This window comes from Homalodisca vitripennis, chromosome X (assembly GCF_021130785.1).
Source record: "Homalodisca vitripennis isolate AUS2020 chromosome X, UT_GWSS_2.1, whole genome shotgun sequence".
Taxonomy (NCBI): Eukaryota; Metazoa; Arthropoda; class Insecta; order Hemiptera; family Cicadellidae; genus Homalodisca; species Homalodisca vitripennis.
In genome coordinates this window covers 17,487,266-17,500,636 of record NC_060215.1, presented here as the reverse complement: position 1 = coordinate 17,500,636, position 13,371 = coordinate 17,487,266, and the positions used below count along the sequence as shown (strand labels likewise).

At 40.2% G+C, this 13,371-nt stretch overlaps 1 protein-coding gene across 4 annotated transcripts in view; it reads right to left on the bottom strand.

Moving 5' to 3' along the window:
- Positions 1-13,371, bottom strand: part of LOC124368742 (homeobox protein cut) — an 88,731-nt gene that overhangs the window by 30,381 nt on the left and 44,979 nt on the right. For all 4 annotated transcript variants that reach the window (XM_046826078.1, XM_046826079.1, XM_046826080.1 and 1 more), the window contains exon 2: positions 4,771-4,914. In XM_046826078.1, coding sequence (XP_046682034.1) covers positions 4,771-4,914 — 144 coding nt within the window. The remainder of the gene's footprint in view (positions 1-4,770; positions 4,915-13,371) is intronic.

Below are 13,371 nucleotides of genomic sequence, written 5' to 3'. Positions count from 1 at the left end.
GGTGTGTGTTCCACTGATACCTCTGTCAAACCTTTTCAAATCATCGCACCGCCCAAATCAAACAGGCAATAAATGCCCGACGTTTATGTCACTGCGCACTAGGTACACAGACGCCGGCGATTTCAGGGGTCATTGAATTGTCTTCTCATTGATGTTGCAATGAGATGTGTTCGTTTTATCGTTTAATTTTTATCGTTTGTATGTTGACTGAGTGAACAAATGATGTACTAATAATGTACATCTTAAAGTTTCTTACAGTTTGGCTAGTTAGAATTTTAGCGGCCATCTTGAAACCACCATTTTAAATTTAGGATTAATATTTTAAATATAGTGATTTGATTACCTTTTTCCTCAGTTCAATGTCACAAACCGTCGTTAAATATCTCTAACCGTTAAATAGTTATAAATATAATTCAACTTAATATGAAACATAACCTCAAATGATAGATCAGGTTTGCTCACCGTGCATGAGTTACGCAACATATAAATGTCATGTAGGTACGCACTAATCTAAATGTTGATAGTTTAATTTTCAGAAACTATGCTCCGGGTAGTAAAACTTAGGGATAATTGATGATTGCATTTCTAACAACTTTTTAACGGATTGATATATTGAAAAATGGTTAGTACCTACTTACTGTACTATATTTATACTTATTGGACACATTGTACATCGGCAACATGTATCTAACACTTCGCTTGCGCCATGTTCTTAGTATTGGGGAACTCGCAATGCAACTGCAGCAGAGTGCACTACGATGACGCAAGTGCCGGTGATTAGCAAAGCGTGTCTCTTGCGTGTGTACAGGAAGTGCTCACTTGCACCCGCAAGTTCCAGAAGATTCCACTTAATGCATTTCCTTATCCTCTCAGCCTACAACATAGGTTTCAACTTATAACATCACTGCGTTTCTCCCAGTTCTCTCTTCCCTACAATCGTGGGAACAGGTGCAGGTAGATGTATTTTACTCTCAGGTCTAACAGTATTGTCTGTCACACAGGTGAGAGCGACGGAGGACGCGTATCCTGCAGGTAAGGAGGGTGTAGGTACCTGGATGGAAATGATCGGATCCATTTCTCCTCGTTAAGAGTAGTTACATGTACAGGGTGACCCACGAGTAACCCGACAAACTTCTAAGGTGGTTTCCTCTCATCAAATAATGAAAACAGTTCATATAAACGTAGGTCCAGAAACGCTTTGTTTTGCGAGTTACGCCTAGCGAAAGATTACGCCCGATTTTCTAGGAAAGGACGGATATAAAGCGAAGCTGTTGTTTTTATAGCGTAGAGATAGTGGTTAGATTTATTGGATTTGATGTCAGATGAACTTAAAAATTGAATAAAATACGTTCCAGACCTGATAAGACCACCCATTTCTAAGATGACAGACAAAATATGCAAAATTCGGTCTCGGAAAACGTGTTTGATTTTTTATTTGAAGTATATTAACGTCATTAAATGGGTAATCAGCACGCAAAAGTTTTAACCAAGACTTTAGAGAATTTAATTCCGAAGTGATAAATTTAAAATAGACTAATAATGAACAGACAAACAGTGAAACACTTTATGCTTAATTAAACCAACCCATACAAAAAATAAGACAGAAAATGCAATATTTAAGTTATATATTAAATTAATGTTCTTAGTAAACACAATTTTTTTTAGTTTTCTTAGTTATTTTATATATATATATATATACCGTATATATATATTGTTGGTATATATATATATATATATATATATATATATATATATATATATATGTGTGTGTGTACAATACAATATTCCATCTTTGTAGGAGGTAAACAAAATGTCACCATAAATGCCGACATTCCTTATTCCAAGTTTGACAATCCGACGAACGAGCATGACCAGAAGTACTTATCTGACTATGAGAACAAGTGTGGCATTTTATTTAAATTTAAGGATAAAATCGGCCATTTCTTGACTCCTTTGGAAACAATCGACTGTGGAAACAAAAAACCTGCCGTAGACCATTAAGGGGGCAGCGCGATAGTAAAACTGCACCACTCAGGATAATACAAAGTGGAAGAAAGTCAAAAGAGTCGAGGGGAGTCGAAAACAAAGATAGTAACAAAAACGCTTATCAACTCGGTTCAAAAACAACAAGAAAAGTAAATAAACAAGGATCAAGCGCCGAGAGCGCCAAAGGAGAACGTAACACGAAGACGACCGTTGATAAACAAATAAAGACGTAAATTAAGTGTAATTTACCCGTAGAGATGGTAGAGCTAGAGGCGGTCTGATACAAGTAAACATTTGTCGATCATAAAGAGCTAATAAAGTTGAAACCGATTTGCCGAGACCGAGATGCACGGCGCCAGTCGGCCAACAGACGGCGCGGCGGTGTGGCTGGAGAATCACCTGTCATCTGAAACATTTTATTTCTCAGATAACACGAGGTGGGTGGCTTCCAGTCCTTTGACACGTTTTACGAGTACGACGCTCATCATTATGGGCGAAAACCTTTACTTAAAGTATGAGGGGGAACGGGCCCAGGTATGACCATCATATCCGATCTCTTTATGTGGAGTCCCAGAGCGGAATACGAACCGATGAGATAAGGTTAACTCCATTCGGAGTGTCCAACAGACCCGGAATATCGGATTATCAGATGGAAGCTGACTCGATCTGGCATACCGAACAGAAGACACGATATACGACGTCTGACCGTTGATGACAAAATAAAACAACTGGTACATTATTCAATACGTTTAGGAACTCCTCGTGTGGAACCACAATCAATTCCTGGTCACAAGAAACCTTTCTGCAATTTTGATTGTGCGCAATGATTAAGCGTCTTTCGACCAACCTCTTCTTAGAGCAAAATAACACTGTCTAAGATTTTAATCGAATCTTGAAGTAGTGACTAAAAAAGGATCGCTATTATTTTTTAAGAACGCAACGTTTTTATTCTAACTGAACCTTTATCAATTTTCATACACCTTAAAGTGACTGTCCCTTTTGATTGCAATAGAAACCTAAGATCTCTGGAAACGGTTTTTGTGGATGTATCACTGTGTACTTATCGAGATTATATTGGGGTATCGTGGAGATGTGTGTGGGTGTAGCATTGTCGCTTGTCGGCGAGATGTCTGCTATCGCGGAGATGAAGTTCCGATAACGGATGGTGGTACCTGTGACAGTACCTGTTGCTACCGAGATTACCAGGGGGAGACAATGGTATCGTGGAGATGTGTGTGGGTGTAGCATTGTCGCTTGTCGGCGAGATGTCTGCTATCGCGGAGATGAAGTTCCGATAACGGATGGTGGTACCTGTGACAGTACCTGTTGCTACCGAGATTACCAGGGGGAGACAATGGTATCGTGGAGATGTGTGTGGGTGTAGCATTGTCGCTTGTCGGCGAGATTGCTGCTATCGCGGGGGTGGAGCGGACACGGAGGGTAGTGGTAGCGTGTACGTTTATCGCCACAACTTGCGTGCAGGACAACTTGTATAGCCAAAGCCAAGGGTAATTTATGCCTCAACTAGTTCTTATATTTACATAATATACGACTCCAGTTGCCTATAGATTGACTGGGATTCTATTGTGCTACCTAGATAGGAATTCTCGCACCTGGTTTTGTGGACTTCTACATTATCACGTACTACAGAAAAGAAGCGGATTGCTTCATTTTTTGTGTGGAAAGAGCAATATAATACTCCTCAACTGAGGAAGCAAATAATGCTTTCAAAAAGGTTATGAACATCATACATAAATAAAGAGCAACAGTACTGTATGAAAGATGTGAATACGTACAGTCAGAAAATAGTTCACAATTTGATAAGAAACTAAATGCATTATTACATTTTTACAAACTCCAACACAAATGAAAGACAAGCGCGTATTTCTTAGTGTCGGACTGTCTCTAAGACGGGTGTTCATGTATACTCGAGTTCTTTTTGTCGCATACGTGTACAAGCAGTGTGTGGGCGCGAAGTCGCAGGTGAGCACAAATAGGCCAATAATTGATGGCGGCCAGTTGACCGCGGCAGAGATACAGCAATAACGCTCGAAATCGCGACTCCGGGCTAAATTTAATTCTTGGCATGAACGCTTATAACGCATAGTTTCTCTTGATGATGAAAATATTAAGACACCAGCGAAATGGCTTTTGCGCCCATCATTTACACAAAATTAAATAATAATAGCGTCGCTATTTCTCTTTGCATGTCTCCTTCTGTCCCTTCTCTGGGACTACGGTTTAAAATAGATGCGAACTCTATCGCGGCGTCCTCCACCCGTTACCTGCTTTTTCTGGACTTTTTTCTGCCTTTTCTCTGCTTTCTTTCGTTATCGTGGCAGGAATAATAGCGCACTCGTCTTCGCCGACCGTAATAAATTGTGTTTTACAGTGTTACTAAAGCCGTGACTACGTTGTTGTGATACTTTCGGAGAAACGGTTTAGTAGTCTTTCTACAAATAAACGTAACCGGAGATACGTTAGGAAGTTTACGGTTGTCTTTGAAACAATTATTTTATTGTTTCACCGTGCATTCACTTCGGCATAACAGATTCCTCTGGTATTTTATTCCGGCCTTGGCAATTTCTTACATTGCCCAACTAATGGGACCTGAACACTGCCGCCTAGCGGTTACCCCACCAAACAAATCGTCCATTTGAGCTGAAATTCGGTGGTGGTTATCAGACAGCACTCGTGATCCCGCGAAGTATAGGTTATCACGGTGGCGAGTAACCGAGAAAACCGCAGAGACAATAGGACTAACAGAGGTCATGAGAGGGGTACCTCTTTGTCTTTGGCATTGAGCTCGACCTCCGCGGAGGATCGCTTGATGTCGTCGGAGCCGCTCATCTTGTCGGCGGGACTTTGGTTTGAAGCTGAGAGCTGCTCCTTCAGCGCCGTCACTTCCTTCTCTGCTAGTGTGGCCCTCTGAAACACAACACACATCACTGAGTACATACATCATCACTAAATAAACTATCAAAGAAATTCGGTTAAAATAACGATTACACAATGGAACTTCTTAGAAGTTAGGTAAGACTAACAGATATCGGTGGACTATTGACCCAATTAGTTATAGATGAAAACTAATGTTACGTCACAGTTGTCAACCTGTTGTAAAGCACTTAGGCTAACATATTCTCATTTTCATCTAACACGATTTCAAAATATCCTATAAATATCAATAGCGTTGTTTTATGTAACTAAACAGTTGAATATTCCAGTAAATAAGTCGCAGTAATTCATTAGTATTATGTTGTACAAAGAGGATGCAAATTAGAGGTTCGAGGGAGGCATTTCTTGTAATCGCAAGATGTCTGGGGTTCTCTCCCCCCCTAAAAATAAAAAAAAAACTTAAGAAAATTTACTTTCTAGTTTTGTGGTTTATACATCTGATCACTTCTAATGTACAACTACATTTTGAGATCCATGTTAAAGTAAGACTAACAATCTGCTACAGCTACTTCTTAGGTACAGGAGAGGGGTGTCCTAACCCCCACCCCCCCGTACATGCAGCAACGCTTGATTCGTTCATCTATGAATATTGATGGGTTCAAGATTAATAAGTCCATATTAGTAAAAAAGGTAAACGACGGGATTAGTTATGTGACCGTTGCTTTAACCCTAAAAGGGATATCTAGTGGGATAACTAATAATTGCAGTATGATTAAGAGATATATTTTCCAGTCACTTGTAATATAATTAAGTACTATACCAGTAAATTGGTTGACAAAATGAAAGAAATGTTTTATCCCTCAAGATAAACCCACCGATATCAGAACCTTTATCATTTCCGTTTAGATAGGCGAGTAAAGAAACCATGATTCCTGGACAATTGGCAAATTTCCATTTGGGTTAAAACCAGGATGTAGGAATCAGTTAGGCGAATTAGAAATTTGCGTCAATGCGGTTCTCCGATCTGTGGTTTAGCTTTATCTATGATTCACGATAATGGGAACGAATAATCTTCTATAATTACAGCCGAGTGTCTTAAATTGTCTTACGAGTTTGAAATAAACGCGATGTCACGATATTGATGAGAATTTCGGGACGGATACGTTTTTTGTGGACGTCTTCACTCATCAAGTATGTACGAAGAGTATTAAATTAGTGGGCGTAAGGAATTGTCTATACTTAATAAAATAACTTGTGCCGTCTTCAACACGTTGGTTTCTACGCACGGCTCTGTATGTCTAAACAGTCTCCTAGTAAACACAGCTTATTTGAAAATCAAGAATACGATTATAAAACGACTTTCTGAGACTTGTTCAAAGACAATATGCAATTGAATGCTGATTGAAGGGTAAAAGTAGGAACTAAGAAAAAGTGTACTATGAACTTTATCGATCTTCTGCCACCACGCACAGTCGGGTGGATTGTAAACAAATTCGAACTCCACTCCCCCCGTCCCTTACCTAATTAACAGATTTATTTTAATTTTTTATCAATACCACGTAATTTGTAATGCGGGGGACACAAAAGTGAGGCAAACAATGCCGCAATCAGGCATTGTATATTCGACAGCCGTGCCACTATTTAATAAACGTATGCAAAGGGAATGCCCGATCCGCGTGTATAAATAGAGCGTAATTTTTTATGTGCCAAGTATTAACGTCTAAGCCGGCCCTTATATATAATTCAGGGCGCTGTGGCTGGGCGACAAACGAATATAAAAATGCCGACCGAAAGATGAAAGTGACAATAATTGTGGCATAGAGCAATACAATAGGAAGCGCGGGAGGCCGTAGCGTCCATATTTAATAGACGGTGCCTCACACCATGCGATGATGGTTCATCATACCCCTGGCGTTGGTACTCTCAATCGAATCCGCCTGCCATAACAGGGCCCGCCTAACCGCATTAATATTGCACCCCACTTTTTATTATTCGGATATGAAATTAAAAAATCCCTCTGATAACTAATTGAACGGGCTTTTTACAAATTTAAACCTATATACGGTACATTGTTGTTTACAGCTAATTATTAGGGGTTTCTGACGCGCTATAATACCACCGATTCGGTTTTTATAGTACACACGTACTCTTGAGATACGCTATGGGAAGAACATGGCGATTACAGTTACACGATTTCATGTGTCGGTCCCGGTTTCATTACAGTGCAACGATTTAGTTTGCATCTTACACACGTACACTTGGCATATGCTATACGTGGCGATTCATAGTTATTTATAGTTTTGTCTTGGTTCCGGCTACATCACTGTTGTACAAGTCCCTCAAGCCGTGAATTTGTACGTGTTGAGATTTGTCATGTACACAACCACCTTCCGTCGGTAGTGCCGACTCTGCGTACGCTCTGCAGTAGGGATGGTAGGCTTGGATTGTACCTGCAGGGACGTGCGGACGGCGAGGTTACTGTGTCTGACGCAGCAAATAATGTGAACGAGAACAATGGATCAAATATCTGAAACAGTAAACAGTACTGTGTGGCCAGTTTGCACCGGGAAGGTATTTGCTTACTCACGCTTTAGCAGATGATTTGGTAAATATCGCCGTAACAATCCATGCAACAGGCGAGATTCGGGACAGTTTTAGTTGGGAGAGCCTGCGTGACCCCCCCCCCCCCTCCCAACAATCCTACGATTACATGTTTTATTCTTGTATCCGTAAACAGCTGTACGTGTACAAGTAAAGCTTTACAGCGGATAGATATATTAAGTCCACACAACAACGCCCGGAGTACAGGGGAAGGTGGTGGACTATAACGCTGCGAGTGTATTGTTGTCGGTACCGTTTTGTACGGACGAATATAAGCGGTACGAGCGTTAATGTACGCCATAAAGCGGTCGGATCGGTAAGCGATCGCTAATAAAACACACAGCCGGCCGCAGAGGCTGAGGCGATCGTGCGGCAATTGTCGTTCGCAAGCTACCCGTTCTTTGAGCGGTGAGAGGTATTTGCGAACGTGCAAGACAGGGAACGCCTCAGCGGGGTGGCTCACCTTCTACCCATCTTCTCCCCCTCCCCGCCCTTCGGAATATGAAAAAACAATACTGCCCCCACACTCCGCGCCCCCTAACACCCGCATCACCTATTAAGCCTATACGCCCGTTACAGCAATATATTTTGATTTTTAATTCAACACCCGACAGCTTTCCATTCTGAACACCATAAAATGTTATCAACGGAAACCATCTTTGCGTTCCCAGAATCTTGCAGTGCGGTCGCTTGATCGGTACGCTTCCTCTCACTCACTTTACACACCCTTACTTATCCTTTCGTCGCGTACTTTGCAGTCTGTACCTGTACAGGAACTCACTGACTATCGACTCTACGTAATCGATGTGTGATTAAAATGTACATTCTTTGGCGCATTCCCGTACTCGTCACAGGAATGTAGTTTTACTGGATCACATTCCTCAAACTTCTGTGTAGTTTCCGTCTGTACATATTATTTGCACCCACCCATCCACGAATTGATATTAGAGACACAGTAGTAAACGAGAGATGACTCCGAGGATATCCCCCGAAAAGCCAAATGTTTTACACGTCCTGGGCAAAGGTTTCATTTTCTGAGGATTATAGTCAAAGGCCCAGCGGAGTTTCTTACGGGACTTTAAAAGACTGATGCTTCATTTTATACGGAAATAAGATATCAAGATTAAGTTTATTTTAACATCAAGCATGTCTCAAGTGCGTTCCTTGAACCGTCACCAACTTCTTTCAACTGATTTTCTTAAGCTAGAACATCACTTCTGGAAGTTAAAGGTTTGGTGTTCCTCTATTTTTGTATTGTACCTGTCGCGAGTGCACAGGTACGACACGATCAGAATCAAATAATAGTTCAGTATGGTTGATTTGTAGTTATTTAATCCACTGTACCCACTATCAATGGGTATTTTATTACAAATTACTTTTCATTATTGATTAATAACTCAGTCTGTTTTGGGTGGAATTAGGTATAGTTCTTTGGTATTGTACAAATTAATTCGACTAATAAAACAATCCTGAATCCTGTCTGTGACCCTTGCACTTTTTATCAGTACCATCTACCTTGTACTGTATCGACTCTCCCCCTTATTCTGGTTGATAAGATCCTCGCACAGGCCAGTGGCCCATGAGGACGGACAGAATAAGGCATAAAAGGGGATCGTCTTCTCCCTTTTTTTTAAAAAAAAAAAGAAAAAACATCTTGGAGAGAAGAACTGTATATAATGTTTTGGTAAATCTGATGTCATCGTTACCAAACAGGTAGTTCAGGTTGAGATCTATCTCAATTCAAGCTAAGGATGTAAAATCTTTAATTTTTAAGATTTTCCATAGTGCGAGTAATCTACTGCAATAATAATATAACTGGCATTGAAAAGTGCTTTTATGTTAACATCTACACAGCCCGTTTTGTGATTTACTCGCTTAGGTATTGATAAATGATTTGTAACCTTGAAAGTTCATTATTTACTTTCTCTTACCTTTCAAATTTTGGACCGGTGCCTTTTTTCCATCCCACCTCCGATACATCGCATCCAGTGGGGAATACATCAAAGTTGTTTAAATGATTGTTACAAAAATTGAGCTGGTCTAATCTAGAGAAACGTGTCAGAATTACACCTTACGAATTAGTGTCTCGCTTACGAAGCTCGGGAGGTCCGTGGGCTCTCCTTACGATTGATCTGATTGTCCCCACTCAGTTCCTCATCCTCTGAGTACTCTGTAGAGATAACCCACACTGATGAATGGGCCACAACGGCAACCCTGTAGGGAAATACCCTGCCCTTCCCCCACACCTCCCCTCATCTTCGCCAATTGATATCAGCTTTCCGATACTAATAATGAATATGCGAGCAAGTTCGGCCGCAATATCCGAGGAAAGTCGGGGCCCCGTACCGAGCGCGTTGCGGGGAATATATTCTGATTTTATGGGATCAAAGAAAAGTTAACAGGGGCGGTGAAGAATGCTCCAAACAGAATGAATAATACGCTGAAACAATATTGAAACGGGCTTATGGCTGCTCGGTGTGCGTTCTCAAACTTATTAATATTCAGTTTCTACGCCTTACTCGCCGCAAAATCTATTACTTCCTCATCCCCTCGAAGCGTCTTCGACAATTTTTTCGTTTCACTTACCGCGAAAGAGTACCGTCACAGGAGAGTTTTGATCTATCCGAAGCGATCCCAGCTGATCTGTCTGTTCGTCAATATAACTGCAAATTATATAGATTATTGTTTGTATTAAAATAAATCAAAGAAATGTAGGTAACACACAGTACTTTTGTTTGAAGTTTGTCTTTGACGGTGGAATGAGTGTGAAGGAAACAGCATTTTCCGGACATTTTCCATCGTTCAGTGATACAAAAAAATCAGTAACACTACGTTTCGAGATCTGCGATCTAATCTCTTCTTCAGGTAAATAACTAACGTGAGACATAAGTGGTTGGTCGACGAATGCAGACCTATTGTGACCTGAATTCTGTAGTTCAGTTTTGATAATTAGTGTTGTGTTTAGTTTTTTTTATTAAGTGCATGTTTTAGAGTTAGTGAAGTCGACAACCAACATGGTGGTTGTGATTCCTGACTTACGCGTGTCTCAACGCTCTGGTGCGATTTGTTTATTTTAACCTAGTTGATATATTAGGTTAGTTATTCACCTGAAGAAGAGATCAGATTGCAGATCTCGAAACGTTGTGTTACTAATTTTTTTTGAACGATGGCAAATATCCGGAAAAATCCTGTTTTCTTCATACAGTACCTATTTTTTTAAATGAGTTTTTTTTTAATCGTAGATCTCGTACAGAAATAAACAAAAGTTGTGAGCGAGTTGAAGTAATACAAAGTATTACAAATAGTTCGACCATTTTACGCTGGTGAGTATCACCTGTTCAAAACTACGGAATGAAACAGTTTACCAGTTTACACAAAAGGCGACGATTCCGAACGAGATACGGCCACGAACGACAGTTCATTACGAGTAAGAATGAGACCAAAGGCGAAGCTCTGTCGTATACAATGGGAATAAGGATGTGTAACAGGAAAGATACGTGTGGGTATCGATCAGAACAATGGCAGAGGAGGAGAGGCATGGCGGGCGGAGCGGGCAGAGCGGGCAGAGCGGGAAGGAAGGGTTCGACGGAGATAAAACGTCAGAGCGAACTTCAACACTCGTCATGATACTTGGAGAAAAACCGTCCCTTGCCCTTATGCTAGCACCCCTTTGATAAGTAATTAACCAGCCCTACCCCTTTCTGTAGTCATATGGCGGGGCAGGATCCGCTATTGGATATATTTAAAAAACCCCCTCGCCAGGGCCGAGTTCGACTCCTTCACCCTCTCTGGGACGGCAAGACAAATATATCCCTCGCCGGACTCGCTACCGACGCCCTGACCCATCGCAATCCTTCACGAATGCCCGGCAATTATATGATTTTCACTTCGAAGCAAACACATAATTAAAATAGGTCCTCTCGATTTTCACTTCGAGACAAACACATAATTGAAATAGGTGCATCACACAATTAGTATGATTATGGGACAGGCCGAATATAGTGAAGATGCTTAAAATGCTCTATGAGATGAATAAGATACAAATAATAATAACGATGGAAAAAAGATGGCATTAATAAATCATCCTATGTGAGCATAAAACGTCAGACATTTTTATCTGTATTCTATTCATCCCCTTATTCTATTTGATAAGAACCTCGCACAGACCAATGGCCCATTAGAGCGGATAGAATAAGCCTTAAAGATTAAATGACATATCATTTAAAACAATGTTTTTGTTGTGATAAAATACAACTTTTAATTAAATATTCAACGGATGTACCGATACATATTTCGACCATTACCTATTTATCAGTATTATATTTATCTCCTTATTCTATTTGACAAGATCCTCGCACAGGCCAATGGTCCATTAGGGCGGATAGAATAAGGCTTAAAGTGTTAATGGCCTCTCCTTAAAAAAAATGTTTTTGTTGTGATAAAATACAACTTTTAATTAAATATTAAATGAATGCACAATTACATATTTCGAAATTTTCTGTACAAAATAATGTTACTTTTTTAATATTGGGAAAAACTATGATATGTGCAAAGACTCGGATATGGAAGATCAAAGTTATTTACTCTCCTAGAGTATTTCAAACTGAAGTAAAATATTTACTATTACGAAGAATCTACCGCTTTTCCGACTTTGATTTAGATACGGGGTACGGTAATGTGACAAGTTGTTTAAGGCGAAACGTATAAAGAAGTAGTCACACCTCGTAAAAAAGTTGGACAATGGTGCTGCATTTAGCTTCTATCCGCTGTAAAAAACGCTGTTTCACAGATGTACCGATAGATCGCGTGGGCCGCGCAGTAGCGCATACTCGTACTCCACCCACAGCAGGCCGCGTACGATATGTCCTGCCTTATTATTGTGCTAAATTCCTAAATGGATTCCATTAATGATATTCGAGTGCTACTTACAGGAACAGAAGTGAATACCGGATCGGGAGTTACGGAAATTCTGGAGGGGTTTATCGGATATTACATTTTATTCATTCGTTCCCGGGTTTCGTTTATCAAATAGACGTTATTTGTATTGAAATATTACGCTCATGTTTAAATGCGGAAAATTATTATCCAATTCAAAGAGGATTTAACTTCTTTTATTTTCTAATATCAGCTTAATGAGTTTTTTTCAGAAAGGAGGAAAGGAAATGCTGCAGAACGTTGTTTAATTTATAATGTTATGCTATAAACGTATTACCTCTTTTATTTTAGCTATGTTGATTTCGAACCGCTATATATTTAGATTTAAAAACAACTTTTACGACCTTAAATAAAAGTTGCGGGTAACCTAAATTCCGAAAGGTTGTTACCCGTTAGGCTGAGAACGTATACTTTCGGAACGAAGCAATGTTGTCGAAGGCATTAGCGACCGGGGTGTAGAGAAGGGCTAACAAAGATAATGAGCATTAACCAATGGCTGCGAAGCGATGTTTCCTAGTACGGTAAGCCCGTTGTAAAACGCTTACAGGTTACGAAAGAGTACCGAAATCCCTTAAGAAACAATAAAATAGTTGTAGGTAAGTAGGGTAATAGCGGAGTTGTCAGCTGTGAATATATTCCTCGTATTGTTTACTCCTACTATCTACTAAGCCTGTACAGTATTATACTGAGTGATTTACCTCAGTAGTAAAGCTAACCTCACTACCGTTATCTACTCGCCTTATAGTCCCAATATTTGCTTGTCGAGGCCTTCAGGTACATTCGGCCCGTCCCGGGGGGGGGGGGGTGACGTTCCTACGTCTACGGCACTCCTACACACGTATACAAATAAATGCTAAGTAAAGGTTGAGCTTATTACAGTTATTTTCGTCTTTGCAATTGGAGAAATACTTCACTTTAGCTTAATAAATCTTTAACAAAAGATTGATACTGCGT